This window comes from Bos javanicus, chromosome 15, assembly GCF_032452875.1.
Source record: "Bos javanicus breed banteng chromosome 15, ARS-OSU_banteng_1.0, whole genome shotgun sequence".
NCBI lineage: Eukaryota > Metazoa > Chordata > Mammalia > Artiodactyla > Bovidae > Bos > Bos javanicus.
The window spans coordinates 16650873-16668283 of NC_083882.1; the positions used below are offsets into that span (position 1 = coordinate 16650873).

Here is a 17411-nt window from a genome sequence, read left to right on the forward strand (position 1 = left end):
TTCCACAGTTTATTGTAATCCACATCATCAAAGGCTTTAGCATACTTAATGAAGTAGAAGTATTTTCTGGAATTCCCTTCTTTTCTCTATGATCCAACAAATGTAGGCAATTTGATCCCCGGTTCCTCTGCCTTTACTAAACCCAGATTGAACATCTGCAAGTTCCTGATTCAAGTACTGCTAAAGTCTACCTTGAAGGTTTTAGAGCATAACCTTACTAGCACATGGATTGCACACAATTATGCTGTAATTGAACATTCTTTGGCACTGCCTTTCTTTGAGACTGGAATGAAAACTCACCTTTTCCAATCCTTTGGCCACTGCTGAGTTTTCTAAATTTGCTGACATATTGTGTGCAGCACTCTCATGGCATTATATTATAGTATTTTAAATAGTTTAGCGGGAATTCCATCACCTCCACTAACTTTGATTGTAGTAATGCTTCTTAAGGCCCACTTGACTTCACATCCCTCGATATCTGTCTCTAGGTGAGTCACAATACCATGTGGTTGTACTGGTCATTAAGACGTTTATTGTATAGTTCGTCTGTGTATTCATGCCACCTCTTCTTAATCTCTTCTGCTTCTGTTAGGTCCTTTCTGTTTCTGTCTTTGATCATTCCTGTCCTTGCAAAAAATATTCTCTTGATACCTTCAATTTCCTTTAAGAGATCTCTAGTCTTTCCCATTTTATTGTTGTCCTCTGTTTCTTTGGATTGTTCATTTCTTAATTTTTGCTATTTTTAATTACTTTGTATTACTGGTATATATGGGCCTCCTTGGTGGCTCAGGCAGTAAAGAATCTGCCTGTAATGTAGGAGACCTGGGTTAGATCCCTGGATTGGGAAAATCCCCTGGAGAAGGGCTTGGCAACCCACCCCAGTATTCTTGCCTGGAGAATCCTCATGGACAGAGGAGCCTGGCGGGCTACAGGCACGACTGAATGACTAAGCACAGCATAGCACACTGATATAATATAAACTTTAGTTTGTCATGGAAAAAAAAAATTCAACAAGGTCCTTGTTGATTATCCATTTTAAATGTAGCAATATGCACATGTCCGTCTCAGATTCCCTAACTATCCTTTCCCCCTATCCTTACCCTTGGCAACCATAAGTTCATTCTCTAAATCTGTCAGTCTCTTTATATTTTGTAAGTAAGTTTGTTTGTAACATTTCTATTTTTGAGTCCACATTTAGGGTGTCATAAAATATCTCTCCTCACTTTGAGTTACTTTACTCTGTGTGACATTCTCTAGGTCCATCCATGTTGCTGCAAATGATGTTATTTCATTCTTTTTAATGGCTGGATAGTATTCCATCATATATATGTACCGTATCTTCCTTATCCATTCCTCTATTGATGAACATTTAGGTTGCTTCCATGTCTTGGCTAGTATAAACAGTGCTGCAGTGAATATTTGGGTGCATGTATCCTTTAGCATCATGTATTTCTCCAGATAAATGCCCAGGAGTGAGATTGCAGGGTAATATGTTAACTCTATTTTTAGCTTTGAACTGAACTGTTATCGTGTTACTCTGTTATTTCTTTCTTGTCTGGTAATGTTGCCTTATATATTTAGGTTCTGTATTTTGGTGCATTTATATTTACAATTGTTATATCTTCTTCATGGATTGATTCCTGGATTGTTAGATAGTGTCATTCATTTTCTCTTGTAATAGGCTTTAACACTTATTTTGTCTGGTATACATATTGCTGTCTTGGCTTTTATAGGGTTCCATTCGCCTGGAATACCTTTCTCCTTCCATCCCCTCACTTTCAGTTTGTATGTGCCTCTAAATCTGAAGTGACTGTCTTCAAGGCAGCATATATGCAGGTCATTTTTTTTTTTTTAATCCATTCAGCCATACTCTGTCTTTTGGTTGGAGCATTTAGTTGGCTTACCTTCAAAGTAACTATGGCAAAACCAATACAATATTGTAAAGTTAAAAAAAAAAAAAATTTAACAACAACAAAAAAAAGCTTAAAAAAAAAAAAGGAAAACAACTTGAAAAAATAAATAAAGTAACTATCAACATGTATGTTCCTATTGTCATTTTGTTAATAGTTTTGCATTTGTTTTTGTAGCTTTTCCCCCCCTTTCTTCTTTTGTTCTGTTCTCTTCTGATTTGTTGACTATCTATACTGTCAGGTTTGGATTTTCTCTTTTTTTTTGAAGGTATATCTATTATACAGTTTTGGTTTGCAGCTGAAATGAGGTCTTTGTATAACAATCTATATATAAACATGATTAAGTTACTGTTCTCTTAATTTCAAATGCATTTTAAAAACCTTGCATTCATACTGTCCTCCCCTTACAATTACTGTTTTTGAGATAGGTTAGATAATTTAAAATTATAATTTACACACAATTATTTTGACTATGTCCCTGGTGGCTCAGAGGTTAAAGTGTCTGCCTGCAATGCAGGAAACCTAGGTTTGATCCCTGGGTCCCCAGGACAAAGAAATGGCAACCCACTCCAGTATTCTTGCCTGGAGAATCCCATGGACGGAGGAGCCTGGCGGGCTACAGTCCACGGGGTCACAAAGAGTCAGACATGACTGAGTGACTTCACTTTCTTTCTTTCTTTAACTACTTATTGTGGCTATACATGAGTTTACACTTTTGTCTTTTTTCATTCTCTACTCGCCTTGTGTGTGGATGATTTCCTGATTTTACTGTATGTTTTCCTTTACCCGTGAGCTTTTTCATCTCACATTTTCTTGTCTCTATTTATGGACTTTTTCACCTGGAAATTTTTGTATTTAATTTGTTCTAAAGCTTGTTTGCTGGTGCTGAACTCTGGGACCCCTATAATGTGATTGTGGGGTAGATGTTGTCCTGGAGGTCTCTTAAACTGCTCTCGTTTCTTTTCATACTCTTTTTTTCTTTTTCTTTTCAGCACCAGTGATTTTCACTACTTTTCTTCCACTCACTGATCTGTTCCTCTGTATCATTTAGTCTAATTTTGATTTCTTCTATTGTATTTTTCATTTTCATTTCATGTCTGTTTTTATTTTCCTAACTCTTTGTTAAATCTTCTAACTTCTCACTGTGTGCATCCATACTTCTCCCAAGTTCTTTGATCATCTTTATGATCATTACTTTGAACACTTTCTCAGATAGGTTGTCTCTCTTGACTTCACTTAGCTTTTCTTCAGGGATTTGATATTGTTCCTTCATCTGATATGCACTCTTCTGCTGCTTGTTGTTGTTGTTAATAATTTGCCATTTGTATATTTGTGTATGTGGTACATTGGTACCTTTCTCAGCCTTGCAAACAAGCCTTTAGTAGGAGACGTCCTGTATTTCCCAACAGTGCACGCCCCTCCTGTCACCAGGTTATATGCTCTAGGGATTCCCCTTGAGAGGGCTGTGGGTCCTTCTGTTGTGGTAGGCTAAATATGTCGGGTCTAGTAGTCTTCATTTGCTCCTAGCCCGGTGGATTGCCAGGTCCTGCCTTGTATGGATGCTGCTGGATGCTGTTTAATGGGGCCGGGCCTGAGGTGACTGTAGAACCCTGTGGAGCCCCAGGGCTGGTGCTAACTCCCTGTTGGGCTGAGTCAGGATCTTGAAGATTCTGTGGTTGTTGCTCAGCCACTGCCAGGCGAAACCAGGTCCTGGGGCTAATGTCAGACTACTGGCAGGCAGAGCTGGTCTCTGGAGTCAGGGATCACAGAGCTCATTTTAGATTGTTGGTGGTGGTGAGTGATGGTTCCTGACAGTTTGGTATTTGCTCCATGGTGTTCTGAATCTTGCATTGGCCTGCTAGTGCACTGGGCCCATGTCTAGCTGGCCCCAGGGTTGGGTCTGTCCTGCTGTGAGTGGGCTGGTTTCTCAGGTTGTGAGATCATAGTTTTGTAGCATCTTATATCTGCTCTTTGTTTAGTGAGACTGGTCTAGTGTCTAATACAGGATTCTAGGAGGGAAGTGTCAGTGCCTGCCCACTGGTGGGTGGGACTTGGTCTTGATTCTCTGGTGGTCAGGGCCATGTCTAGGGGCATGTCTAGAGGTAGCTATGGGGTCAGGAAGTCTTTAGGAACCTTTCTGTTGATGAGTGGGACTGGACTGTGTCCCTGTGGTTTTTCAGGATGGCCAGGTTGGGGCCCTAATGAGTCACAATGGCAGCCACCAGTAGTAGTGTTTTGTGGTAGCATGTTCCCAAATATGGTTTCCACCAGTGTCTAATGTCCCCTGTATGAGCCACAGCCTCCCCCACCATTTCTCTTGAAGACATTCCAAGTCCAGAAGCTCTATCTGGCCCAGGCTCCTATTAAATTATTGCTTTGGCCCAAAGACCCAGTGTGCATGAAATTTTGTATATATCTTTTAAGAATGAAGTCTCTATTTCTCCCAGTCCTTTGGGACTCTCAAAATTAAATTCCACTGGAATTCAAAGCCAAATGCTCTTGGTAATCATCCTCCTGGTGCAGGACCTATTGTCCAAGGGTGTCTGATGTGGAGCTTAGAACTTGCATTCATGTGAGAGACCCTCTGCAATATAATCATTCTCCAACTTGTGTGTCACCCACCTTGGGGTATGGCATTTGATTGTATCTCAAGTCCACCCCTCCTATTCATCGCATTGTGGTTTTTTCTTTATGTCTTTAGTTTTAAAAGACTTTTTCTCACAACTTGCAATCATTTTAACTAATGATTGTTTTGAACATAATAGTGATTTTGGTGTGCTCATGAGAAGAGGTGAACCAGGGTCTTTCTACTCTGCCACCTTGGCCACTTTCTGACTAATGTCCTTATAAAATGTGAAAATTGGTTCACAGAGACAGACATGTACATAGAGCACGATGTGAATATTATACTTATGCTGCCACAGCCAAAAGCTAGGAGAGGGAAGGCCCTGGCCCCACCAACACTTTGATCTTGGGCTTCTAGTTTCCAGAGCTAAGACAATAAACCTCTGTTGTTCAAACCACTCATTCTGTGTTAATTTATTATAGCATCCCTAGAAAACTAATACAGCCTCTATTCGTTGTAATCAAAGCTTAAATTGTCAGTAGATGATTAGTTATAGAATTCTAAAAGTACTTATAGCAACTGCAAGCCAGGCAGTTTTAATTAAACATATACTTGTTTATTATATATTGTTGACTATTTTGAGTACTTTGTAAACATTTACAATATGTATTTTAATAACAATATTATTAGGTAGATTTAATTACTATTTCCATTTTAAAAGCGTGGAGTCAGTTTGGTCATGCCATTTATTTCTGAAGAGCGGGAAAACATTCAAGCAAATATTATATAACAGTGCAGAGATTCTTGAGTCTGATGTAGAAGAATTTCCTGAAGGTTTCCAATACCACAAGTACTCATTACAATTTTTAGAAGTCCCTTTTATTGTGAGAGTGAAATATGTAGGAAAATATGTAGGGTATACAACCTAAGATGAGAACACCCATGTTGTAGTCCCATCTCTGTTTCCTTAGCTACAGACCTTGAACACATCACTTAACGTTTTTCAGTTTCCATTCTTACACTTAAAAAAGCTGGGTTCAGTTCAGTTCAGTTCAGTTGCTCAGTCGTGTCCAACTCTTTGCGACCCCATGAATTGCAGCACGCCAGGCCTCCCTGTCCATCACCAACTCCCGGAGTTCACTCAAACTCACATCCATTGAGTCAATGATGCCATCCAACCATCTCATCCTCTGTCATCCCCTTTTCCTCCTTCCCCCAATCCTTCAGAGCATCAGAGTCTTTTTCAGTGAGTCAACTCTTCGCATGAGGTGGTCAAAATACTGGAGTTTCAGCTTTAGCATCATTCCTTCCAAAGAACACCCAGAGCTGATCTCCTTTAGAATGGACTGGTTGGATCTCCTTGCAGTCCAAGGGACGCTCAAGAGTTCTCTCCAACAACACAGTTCAAAAGCATCAATTCTTCAGCGCTCAGCTTTCTTCACAGTCCAACTTTCACATCCATACACGACCAAAGGAAAAACCATAGCCTTGACTAGATGGACCTTTGTTGGCAAAATAATGTCTCTGCTTTTCAATATGCTATCTAGGTTTGTCAAAACTTTCCTTCCAAGGAGTAAGCGTCTTTTAATTTCATGGCTGCAGTCACCATCTGCAGTGATTTGGGAGCCCCAAAAAATAAAGTCTGACACTGTTTCCACTGTTTCCCCATCTATTTCCCATGAAGTGATGGGACCAGATGCCATGATCTTCGTTTTCTGAATGTTGAGGTTTAAGCCAACTTTTTCACTCTCCACTTTCACTTTCATCAAGAGGCTTTTCTGCCATAAGGGTGGTGTCATCTGCATATCTGAGGTAATTGATATTTCTCCCGGCAATCTTGATTCCAGCTTGTGCTTCTTCCAGACCAGCGTTTCTCATGATGTACTCTGCATAGAAGATAAATAAGCAGGGTGACAGTATGCAGCCTTGACGTACTCCTTTTCCTATTTGGAACCAGTCTGTTGTTCCATGTCCAGTTCTAACTGTTGCTTCCTGACCTACATATAGGTTTCTCAAGAGGCAGGTCAGGTGGTCTGGTATTCCCATCTCTTTCAGAATTTTCCACAGTTTATTGTGATCCACACAGTCAAATACTTTGGCATAGTCAATAAAGCAGAAATATATGTTTTTCTGGAACTCTCTTGCTTTTTCCATGATCCAGCGGATGTTGGCAATATGATCTCTGGGTCCTCTGCCTTTTCTAAAACCAGTTTGAACATCTGGAAGTTCACGGTTCACGTACTGCTGAAGCCTGGCTTGGAGAATTTTGAGCATTACTTTACTAGTGTGTGAGATGAGTGCAATTGTGTGGTAGTTTGAGCATTCTTTGGCATTGCCTTTCTTTGGGATTGGAATGAACACTGACCTTTCCCAGTCCTGTGGCCACTGCGAGTTTTCCAAATTTGCTGGCATATTGAGTGGAGCACTTTCACAGCATCATCTTTCAGGATTTGAAATAGCTCAACAGGAATTCCATCACCTCCACTAGCTTTGTTTGTAGTGATGCTTTCTAAGGCCCACTTGACTTCACATTCCAGGATGTCTGGCTCTAGGTCAGTGATCATGCCATCATGATTATATAATTAATATATATGAGTATATATTATATATTCAATATAATTAATACCTTATATAATTAAATCAGGTATATTTAAATTTAAAAATAAACATCAAAAAAGGAATAAATTACTTACACTGAAGATTTTCAGTTTGGGGAGGAATATCTCCTTAATATCCCCCCCAAATGAATGTATTAACTTCTACAGTGTTTGTGAACATTTGTATCTAAGAAGGCATTCAAGTAATTTACAGTATACTTAAAAATGATTTATAGTATACTTAAAAAGTTTTGATATCACATTACTGGAATCTAAGATGCACATGTAATTTAGCTTCAATAGTATAAAAAATGTATGAAGTTATAATTCATGATGATTCAAGTTGGGTAAGCATAAAACCAACCAGTCCTTTAAGCAAAGCTTTAGATTCACACTTAAAGATTCAACTGTGTGTTGATCTCAGGACCAATCCGTAATTCACTGGTCTCATAGAATTGTAAATGGGAATGGTGTTAATTAGAATGGTGGTGACTGTAATTGGGTTGAATGGGAAAGAATCACGGTGGATTCTTTTCACCAAGATCCTAGCGTGACGTAGGTGTAAGTCTAGACCACATTGCAAATGTGTGATGGAGATGGCTGAAACTGATCTTTTACCAGGAACTGGTATGTTAGTCAAGATTAATAATGCTGACTGCTACAAGAATCTTCAAATCCCTGTCCATTAACTATGTAAAAATATATTTCTTATTCACATCATAGATCTGGGACAGGCTATGTGTCTTTTGAGCAGTCTTGTTGCAAAAGAGACTTTAGAACCCAGGCTCCTTCTTCTGCTTCCCACATCGTTGACATGTGGCTCTCATGGTAATAGAGGAAAGAGTAGAGAGGACTGGAGAATTATAAGGAGTAGGTTCACATTCCAATTATCATAACTCAGTTGTACGGCCTTGACCTCACTAGACCCTGGTCATTGCCCCTTTGCTCTCTGTTGTAATCATACTGCTGCTGCTGCTGCTGCTGCTAAGTTGCTTCAGTTGTGTCCGACTCTGTGCGACCCCATAGATGGCAGCCTCCACCCACCAGGCTCCACCGTCCCTGGGATTCTCCAGGTAAGAATACTAGAGTGGGTTGCCATTTCCTTCTCCCATGCATGAGAGTGAAAAGTGAAAGTGATGTCGCTCAGTCATGTCCAACTCTTAGCGACCCCATGGACTGCAGCCTCCCAGGCTCCTCCGCCCATGCAATTTTCCAGGCAAGAGTACTGGAGTGGGGTGCCATTGCCTTCTCCGTGTAATCATACTGGTCCTTCATAAATGCCCTAAATATGCTATGCTCTTCTTTCTCTCTGGGGATTTGAATTTTCCTTTACTCATCTTGGAATATTTCCCTTGCCATATTCCAATAGCTATTACATTTTTCACTATAATAGGCAGCCTCCAGGGCATGTTTCTTCAGCTAAATGCTATTGTCTTGACAAGGAATTCTTATACATTGTTCATGTTCATGGGGAAGTTTACAAGACAAATTCTGATAATGCATGTCTGAGACATTTTGCCAATTCAAAGTCACCTGCATTGTGATATTTTAATTATTGTAGCATTTTGTATGGTTTGTGAAACTTTTTTCTTAACTGATAGATCATAAATCATTTAAGTAGAAATGCATTTATAAACATGAAAGTTGTTTATAGCTTTTCACTGTTACTGAAAATAATTTGTAAACGATGCCTATGTAATATAGCTTCATAAAATATAACTATGATTTCTCTAACATCATATTAGATATTTTTTTAGAGATGCATTATTATTGTTTATTTCCTATTCATTATTATTATTATTTCCTATTTGTAATATCTCTCTGGCACCAACCAAATCATCATTATCTTATTTCATAATGATTAATAACAATAACAATAATAACTGAGAGAAACTGAGTGAATGCTTATGTGGGTATTAGGCTAAACTTTTATATATATATATTATTTCATTTAAACTTTATCCTAATGCTGTTCTATAAAATTACCTTTATTCCATCATTACATTACATCACTACAGATGATGTTACTGGATCTCTGAGAGGCCATGTGATCCACCTATGGTGACTCAGTCAGCAAGTGGTAAAACTGGGCTTTAAACTCTGAACATTTTTAATTTCAAAAGCTCTCATTCCTTTCAGCTCTTTACTTATGTATGAAAAGAACACTGGGTCAGGCAGTTCAAGGCTCTCTAACTCAACTGTGTGATCTCTGGCAACTCACTCAACCTTCCCTGGTCTTAGCTACCTCGATTATAGCAACTTTGGGTGCCGCTTACACTGTCAAGAAGACAAAATGCAGCAATGTCTATGGAAGCATTTTGAAAATGTTATTTGTTGTACCAACTAAGGGACAGTTAAGAGATATTATTGGGTTACAAAAAGAATTTGTCAAGCAGACCTTTGGCAAACATTTATGGGAGACTCAAGTACCCAAATTGGATAACAAAATTACATAATTCCTCTCATAAATGTAGTACCATGGCAATGAAAAAATGTAATGGATCCTTGTACATCTTGAATGTTTCCACAGATATGAAGGAAAGTCATTTATAAACTTGTTAAAACAAAACCGTCTATAACATTTGTTGAAACAGTTTTGTGATTTACCTTTGATTGATATATTCATAGGGAATTTGGTGGTCTTGTTCCTGTCCGAGCTTTAAGTCATCTCTGAACTTCATATTTCACTCTTTGTTTTATCCAAATATTCTTTCTGACAGTCTACACTGTGGCTGTGTATATCAAGATTTCTGGTTCAAGTCCTTACCCTTTACCAACTTGGTTTGTTATTCCATGCAATCTGTATTTCCTTTCCATCCCTTATTTTCTTTATTTATACTTCATTTACAATTAGATTGTGTAAGATGACATTTGAGACAATAATTCCTGTCTAGTGAAATTTCAGGATCATATGTACTCCTTATTTTTTAGAAAAATCAGTTTCTGAGTTCAACAACAAGGGGTTCTGATTTAGAAGGCTTGAGGTAGTTTCAAAACCCACAGTAAGGTCACCTAATATTTATCAAAGGCTCATTTGTGACAGATATCACACTCAATATGGTAAACAGGCCTGTATGTAATTATTTCATTACAATTATTTGAGTTAAATACTACTATCATTTACATTATGATCTGTTCTAAGTTTTTAACTGCCTACTCCTTCCTTATAGTCTCTTGGTGCTAATCTTTCTCTGTTCAGTTCAGTTCAGTCACTCAGTCATGTTCAACTCTGCAACCCCATGGACTGCAGCTTGCCAGGCTTCCCAATCCATCACCAACTCCCAGAGCTTGCTCAAACTCATGGGTATCCAGTCGGTGATGCCATTCAACCAGCTCATCCTCTGTTACCCCCTTCTCCTCCTGCCTTCAATCTTTCTCAGCATTTAGCTCTTCGCATCAGCTGGCCAAAGTACTGGAGCTTCAGTTCCAGCATCAGTCTTTCCAATGAATATACAAGGCTGATTTCCTTTAGGATTGAGTGGTTTAATATCTTTGTTGTCCAAGGGACTCTCAGGAATCTTCTCAACACCACAGATTCGAAAGCATCAATTCTTGGGCACACAGCCTTCTTTATGGTCCAACACTCACATCCATACATGACTACTGGAAAAACCATAGCTGTGACTATATGGACCTTTCTTAGAAAAGTAATGTCTCTGCTTTTTAATATGTTGTCTAAGTTTGTCATAGCTTTGCTTTTATTTTTATTTTTTTCTGGAGAATAATTTTCTTTTTTTTTTTTTGCTTGTCATTTTTTATTTTTTTAATTTAATTTAATTTTTTAACTTTACAATATTGTATTGGTTTTGCCATGAAATTAAAAGACACTTGCTCCTTTTAAATTAAAAGCAAAGCTATAGTCATGTTGATATATAGCTTTGCTTTTAATTTAAAAGGAACAAGCATCTTTTAATTTCATGGCTGCAGTCACAATCTGCAGTGATTTTGGAGTCCAAGAAAATAAACTCTGTCACTGTTTCCATGGTTTCCCCATCTATTTTACATGAAGTGATGGGACCAGATACCATGCTCTTAGTCTTTTTGAATGTTGACTTTTAAGTCAACTTTTTCACTGTCCTTTTTCACTTTCATCAAAAGGCTGTTTAGTTCCTCTTCACTTTCTGCCATAAGGATGGTGTTATCTGCATATCTGAAGTTATTGATATTTCTCCCAGCAATCTTGATTTCAGCTTGTGCTTCATCAGCCTGGCACTTTGCATGATATACTCTTCATATAAGTTGAATAATCAGGGTGACAATATACAGCCTTGACATAGTCCTTCCCAATTTGGAATCAGTCCATTGTTCCATGTCCAGTTCTAACTGTTGCTTCCTGACCTGCATACAGATTTCTCAGGAGACAGGTAAGGTGGTCTGATATTCCCATCTCTTTCAGAATTTTCCACAGTTTGTTGTGATCCACACAGTCACAGGCTTTAGCATAGTCAATAAAGCAGAAATAGATGTTTTTCTGGAACTCTCTGGCTTTTTCAATGATCCAGCGAATGTTGGCAAATGGATCTCTGGTTCCTCTGCCTCTTCTAAATCTAGGTTGAACATGTGGAAGTTCATTGTTCATGTACTGTTGAAACCTGGCTTGGAGAATTTTGAGCATTACTTTGCTAGTGTGTGAGATGAGTACAATTGTGCGGTAGTTTGAGCCTTCTTTGGCATTGCTTTTCTTTGGGATTGGAATGAAAAATGACCTTTTCCAGTCCTGTGGCCACTGCTGAGTTTTCCAAATTTGCTGGCATATTGAGTACAGCACTTTCACAGCATCATCTTTTATGATTTGAAATAGCTCAACTAGAATTCCATCACCTCCACTAGCTTTGTTTATAGTGATGCTTCCTAAGGTCTACTTGACTTCACATTCCAGGATGTCTGGCTGTATGTGAGTGATCACACCATCGTGGTTATCTGGGTCATTAAGATTTTTTTGGATAGTTCTTCTGTGTATTCTTGCCACCTCTTCTTAATATCTTCTGCTTCTGTTAGGTCCATAGCATTTCTGTCATTCATCTTTCTCTGAAATTGTATCTTTACTTGTAAATAAATAGCTGCTGTATATTCTGAAGTTGACATTCCCATCACTCAGTTTTTGTCATCTAAATCTTGTGTTCATTATTTGCTTTTGTTCATTGCTTGAGCTTAATCATATCAAGAGTTTTGAGAGCCTACGATAGGGAAGTTTTAGGTGCCAGGTGACTAAAGACCTCTTTAATTCTCTCTGAGGATGAATCTTCAAGTCAAGAATCTCACTAGGCTCTCTAATCTTACAAATGTTCCAAGTCTCAGAATTCCAATAAAAGTGTTCTTTCCACATGACTCTTAGGACAGCCTGGTTTCTCTCTGCTCCTGTTGGGGGTTCAGATCAAGGTTTCACTTTGTGTTTGTTTGCCTTGTTTTAATTTGTTTGTTTCTTTTGCTAGTGCGTGTATATGGGGATGTACTCGGAAACCTTTGCCTCTTAAGAGATGACTCATAAGTATTTTTTAAAATAAGTATCTAATTGTTCTACAGCAAGAGGGTCCCACAGCCCTCCATAACCTGCCATTTCTTAAAAAAAAAAAAAAAAAAATATATATATATATATATATATCATCCCCTCTGTTAGAATATAAGCTCCATGAGGGCAGAGACCATAACTGTCTTAACCTCAACTCCATCTTTAGAACTGAGTAAAGTTCTTATACTTAATATTTTCTTAAGCTTTCTATGGCATTGTTAAAAGAGAAAAACATGTGATCCAAGTATTAAATATTTTATTTTAATTATTTCATTCTGTCAGAAATTTGTTTTAATTAATAAAATAAAATTAAAAATATTTTATTCTATCATAAATTTCAAAAAAAAGAACTATGCCATATATAAATCGGGAATATATTTATGGGTTTTTTGAGATGGAATATAATATATTCCATTTCACTTCTTTGGAAGTTAGAGAAAAACATATTTTTTACATATAGCAAATAATATATAATATTATTTATGCCTATATACATATACTGATTTATATTTTAAATAAAAAGAGGTAGAAGCAAAGGCAGAAAAGAAAAAGGTCAACTTATAATAGGAAATGTGAAAGTTAATACCTAGGGGAAAAAAAGAGAAACAAAAATGAAGAACCAACAAGGAAATGAAGTAACCAGTGATGACAAAGAAGGCCAGGCAAGCAGGAGAGATAAATAGTAAATGAAGAAAGAATGTTTGAAAAATAAAACAAAAGAGTAAGTCCAAAGAACAAAGGGAAGAAGGGAGAAAAAAGCAAGATGTAGAAGAAAAAGAAAATGATTAGAAAGAAATGTGAGAAGAAAGAGACCAGATGGAGGTCTAACTATATAAGCATCAGAGGTTTGCTTTTACCTTAAATCTTAAGAAAAAAATGATTATACTAGTTTTCAAGCTATGAGGTTGTACATTTTGTGTATCTTCTTTATTACACTTCTAATAGTCTAATGAGTATGAATCATTAACAACCCCCCTCCCCCCAAAAAAAGCATACCCAGCATATATGAAATAATCTGGAAATACTTTTCAGGACAATTGCATTCTTTGTATTCAAACCATAGCCTGCAGTCTTTTGACAGCCTATCTTAAATAGGGAATTGAAATGTTTCTTCATTCTATTCTATGGGCTATATAGTTGTGTCTCTTGTTTCCATAGTGTGATATCTTTTAAAAGGGGAACCTTGTATTATCTTTTTATGGTTATCAGCCAGGGCAGCATTGATAAATAGAAAACACTCAGTAAACACTTCAATGAATAAATTATATATAAAATGATGAAATACTGAACATTAGCAGACTTTGTATAAAAAGTGAACATTTTGTTCCATACAGTTTATAACATGAAGCAAGGATTCATTTTTTCCTTATATAGACTGCTGCTGCTGCTGCCGCTAAGTCGCTTCAGTCATGTCCGACTCTGTGCGACCCCAGAGACGGCAGCCCACCAGGCTTCCCCGTCCCTGGGATTCTCCAGGCAAGAACACTGGAGTGGGTTGCCATTTCCTTCTCCAATGCATGAAAGTGAAAAGAGAAAGTGAAGTCGCTCAGTCGTTCCCGACTCTTAGCGACCCCATGGACTGCAGCCTACCAGGCTCCTCTGTCCATGGATTTTCCAGGCAAGAGTACTGGAGTGGGGTGCCATTGCCTTCTCCGCCTTATATAGACTAGATCTTGGTAAATGGTGCAGGTGGAACAAAGTAAAATATTTGCAGGCTTAGAAGACAAAATCTCTGTAGTTTTACCCCATATTTGTTCTATGCCTCCAATTTCATCAACTAACCTATACTTCATGCTATCAAGATCAAAAGAAAATAAATTTATTGAGCACATTCCATGTAGTTGCAGAAAGTGACATAGATAAAACTGATACACAATCTCAGTTGGTCAATTTGTAAGCAGTCCTCTTCAGGGGTTCCCAGGTGGCACTAGTGGTAAAAACCTACCTGCCAGTGCAGGAGACATAAGAGACATGGGTTTGATCCCTGGGTCTGGAAGATCCCCTGGAGGAGGAAATGGCAACTCACTCCAGGACAGAGGACAGAGGAGCCTGGCAGGCTACAGTCCATGGGGTTGCAAAGAGTCAGACACGAGTGAAGCAATTTAGCACTTAGCACTCTCTTCAGGTAATGACAACTAGCTTCCTCTTGAGATGTGCTGAAATATCCTATCTTAACCCAAGTAAGGGTATTTGGATAAAATAGCCTAAGACTCCCTTCCTTTCTTGCTGATGTTCATCCCCTCTGAGGGTTCCTTAGGGCATTAAGCTAAGATAGCATGAGCCAGTGTTCATGAAGTTTTTCATTAAACATCAATTCTCTAAATTCTCCAAAAAGCACAGAAAGGAGGGATAGTTTAAATTACTATATATTCAGATTTTTTATCTTACTAGCTGGGTTTCTTTAATACTATCCTGACTTGGGGGAGGGGGCTACTTTTAGCTTATATTGAATATGCTAGTTAACTGGTAGTCATTTTCTGCTAATACTTATTAATGAAATCTAGCTTAAATTTTTATTTTTAAGACCAAATGAATTGTCAACTAATCTAGTCAATGCAAGAATCAATATACTTACATAGGACTACAACAGATGAAAAAAATGACTTACATATGACTAAACAATTATTTGGATTCATCTAGTCTCCTGGACTTATTTTCTGAGTTTTATTTTAATGACAATTAAATCTAGTATTTTGACAGGTGGAATTATCCAAATTCTATTATTACTAAGCAGATTGAAAGTTTTTGAACTGGTTGGTGAACCAGTTTCATGATGTACCTGGGTACAATTTCATTTTGAATGAAAATGTTTTCTGTTTCAATTCTTATTGATCTCTCTTTTCATTTGATCATTGTCTTAAGAAAGTGGCCAAGTGGGAAACAATAGCAAATATTTCTATTTAGAATCATAAATTCTACATTGGCCTCAAATCACATTTAGATTTGTCTATATGGAGAAAGTCTGTAAGGCTAATTTCTTAGTCTTCTTCTCCATCTGATAATAAATTAATTTTTGTGAGCCTACTATGTGAAGAGTGCTGACTAAAATTCTGTGTTAAATTTTCAGGTGATGGAAGTTAAAGGACAAATGATCCATGTCTCGGAATCAAATTCCATTTTATTCTTGGGTTCTCCATGTGTGGACAAGTTGGATGAACTTATGGGACGAGGGCTACATCTCTCGGACATCCCTATCCATGATGCTACTCGAGATGTCATCTTGGTTGGTGAGCAGGCAAAGGCCCAGGATGGGCTGAAGAAGAGGATGGATAAATTAAAAGCAACTTTAGAAAGAACTCACCAGGCCCTGGAAGAAGAGAAAAAGAAAACAGTGGATCTTCTATACTCCATTTTCCCTGGTGATGTAGCCCAGCAGTTGTGGCAAGGGCAGCAAGTGCAGGCCAGAAAGTTCGATGATGTCACCATGCTGTTTTCGGACATTGTTGGCTTCACGGCCATATGTGCCCAGTGTACCCCCATGCAAGTCATCAGCATGCTGAATGAGCTGTACACAAGATTCGACCACCAATGTGGATTTTTGGATATTTATAAGGTAATGGGGTTTGGTTATTGGTTATTTATATAAAAGTATTTTTAGTAGTAAATTATCATCTTCATTAAATTACAAGCATGCAATATTTTTTTTTCTATTTAAACAAGAATAAGTGATGGATAATTTTCATTTAGAAATATTCAGAATACAAGTATATCTGATCTTTGAGTGAATTTTCTCTATGAGTTGATTTATATATATGTCAGAAAGGAAAAATTCTATAGAACTAATCTTTTAAATTCATTATTATCAAAAAGATAAAATAAGCTTGCTGAAATATAGGCAACTTTTAACCACATAATTAGTTTTCCTTAAAGAGTAGGATTATAAAGATGGCGGAGGAGTAGGACGGGGAGAACACTTTCTCCCCCACAAATTCATCAAAAGAGCATTTAAACGTCGAGTAAATTCCACAAAACAACTTCTGAATGCCAGCAGAGGACATCAGGCACCCAGAAAAGCAACCCAACTCTTCGAAAGGAGGTAGGAAAAAATATTAAAAACAAAAAAAAGAGACAAAAGAGGGAGGGACGGAGTTCCGTCCCGGGAAGGGAATCTTAAAAAGAGAGAAGTTTCCAAACATCAGGAAACCTTCTCACTGCCGAATCTGTGCCGAGCTTTGGAAGCACAGAGGGCAACATAACAGGGAGAAAAAATAAATAAACAATTTAAAACTCGCAGATTGCGAGCCCTACGGTAACTCCCCCAGCAGAGAAGCAGCGCAGACGCCTGCATCCGCCATTAGCAAACCGGGGCTGGGCAGGGAGGCGCGGCGTGGGCTGCATCGCTGAGAGTAAGAATCTGGCCTGAATACCCTGAGCCCTATCTGAGCGAAATAATTTGGGCTAGCAAACCAGACTGTGGGATACCTACCACGCGAAAAGCCAGCCCTAACCTAAGACCGCCAGGCCCGCGCACGGAACAAAGGACTGAACAGAGATAGCCGGCTGCAGATCTTCCCCTCCGGTGACAGGCAGCCAGAGCCGGAAGGGGGCAATCGCAGCCCCAGAGAGACATTATCTATAAAATTGTAAGCAGGCTTCTTTGCTAACTAAAACTTCTTGGGGGTCTGGACGGTCAACATCTGCCTGAGAAGGTGCGCCGGTTTTACATCCAGATAACCGAGTGGCGGGGAGGCGATAAGTCGCAGCATTGGCGCTCGCCTGGGAAGAGCAAATTGGCGCTCGGACCTGGGAAGAGTACAAAACGCAGGCCCAACTGAGTCTGCACCTTTGAGGACTACCCGAGTGCCTGAACCTGAGCGGCTTGGACCTGG

General features: G+C 38.4%; 1 protein-coding gene across 2 annotated transcripts in view; it reads left to right on the top strand.

Moving 5' to 3' along the window:
• GUCY1A2 (guanylate cyclase 1 soluble subunit alpha 2) overlaps nucleotides 1-17411 on the top strand; it is a 600412-nt gene that overhangs the window by 362043 nt on the left and 220958 nt on the right. For both annotated transcript variants that reach the window (XM_061440208.1, XM_061440207.1), the window contains one exon: nucleotides 15650-16135. In XM_061440208.1, the coding sequence (XP_061296192.1) occupies nucleotides 15650-16135 (486 nt within the window). The remainder of the gene's footprint in view (nucleotides 1-15649; nucleotides 16136-17411) is intronic.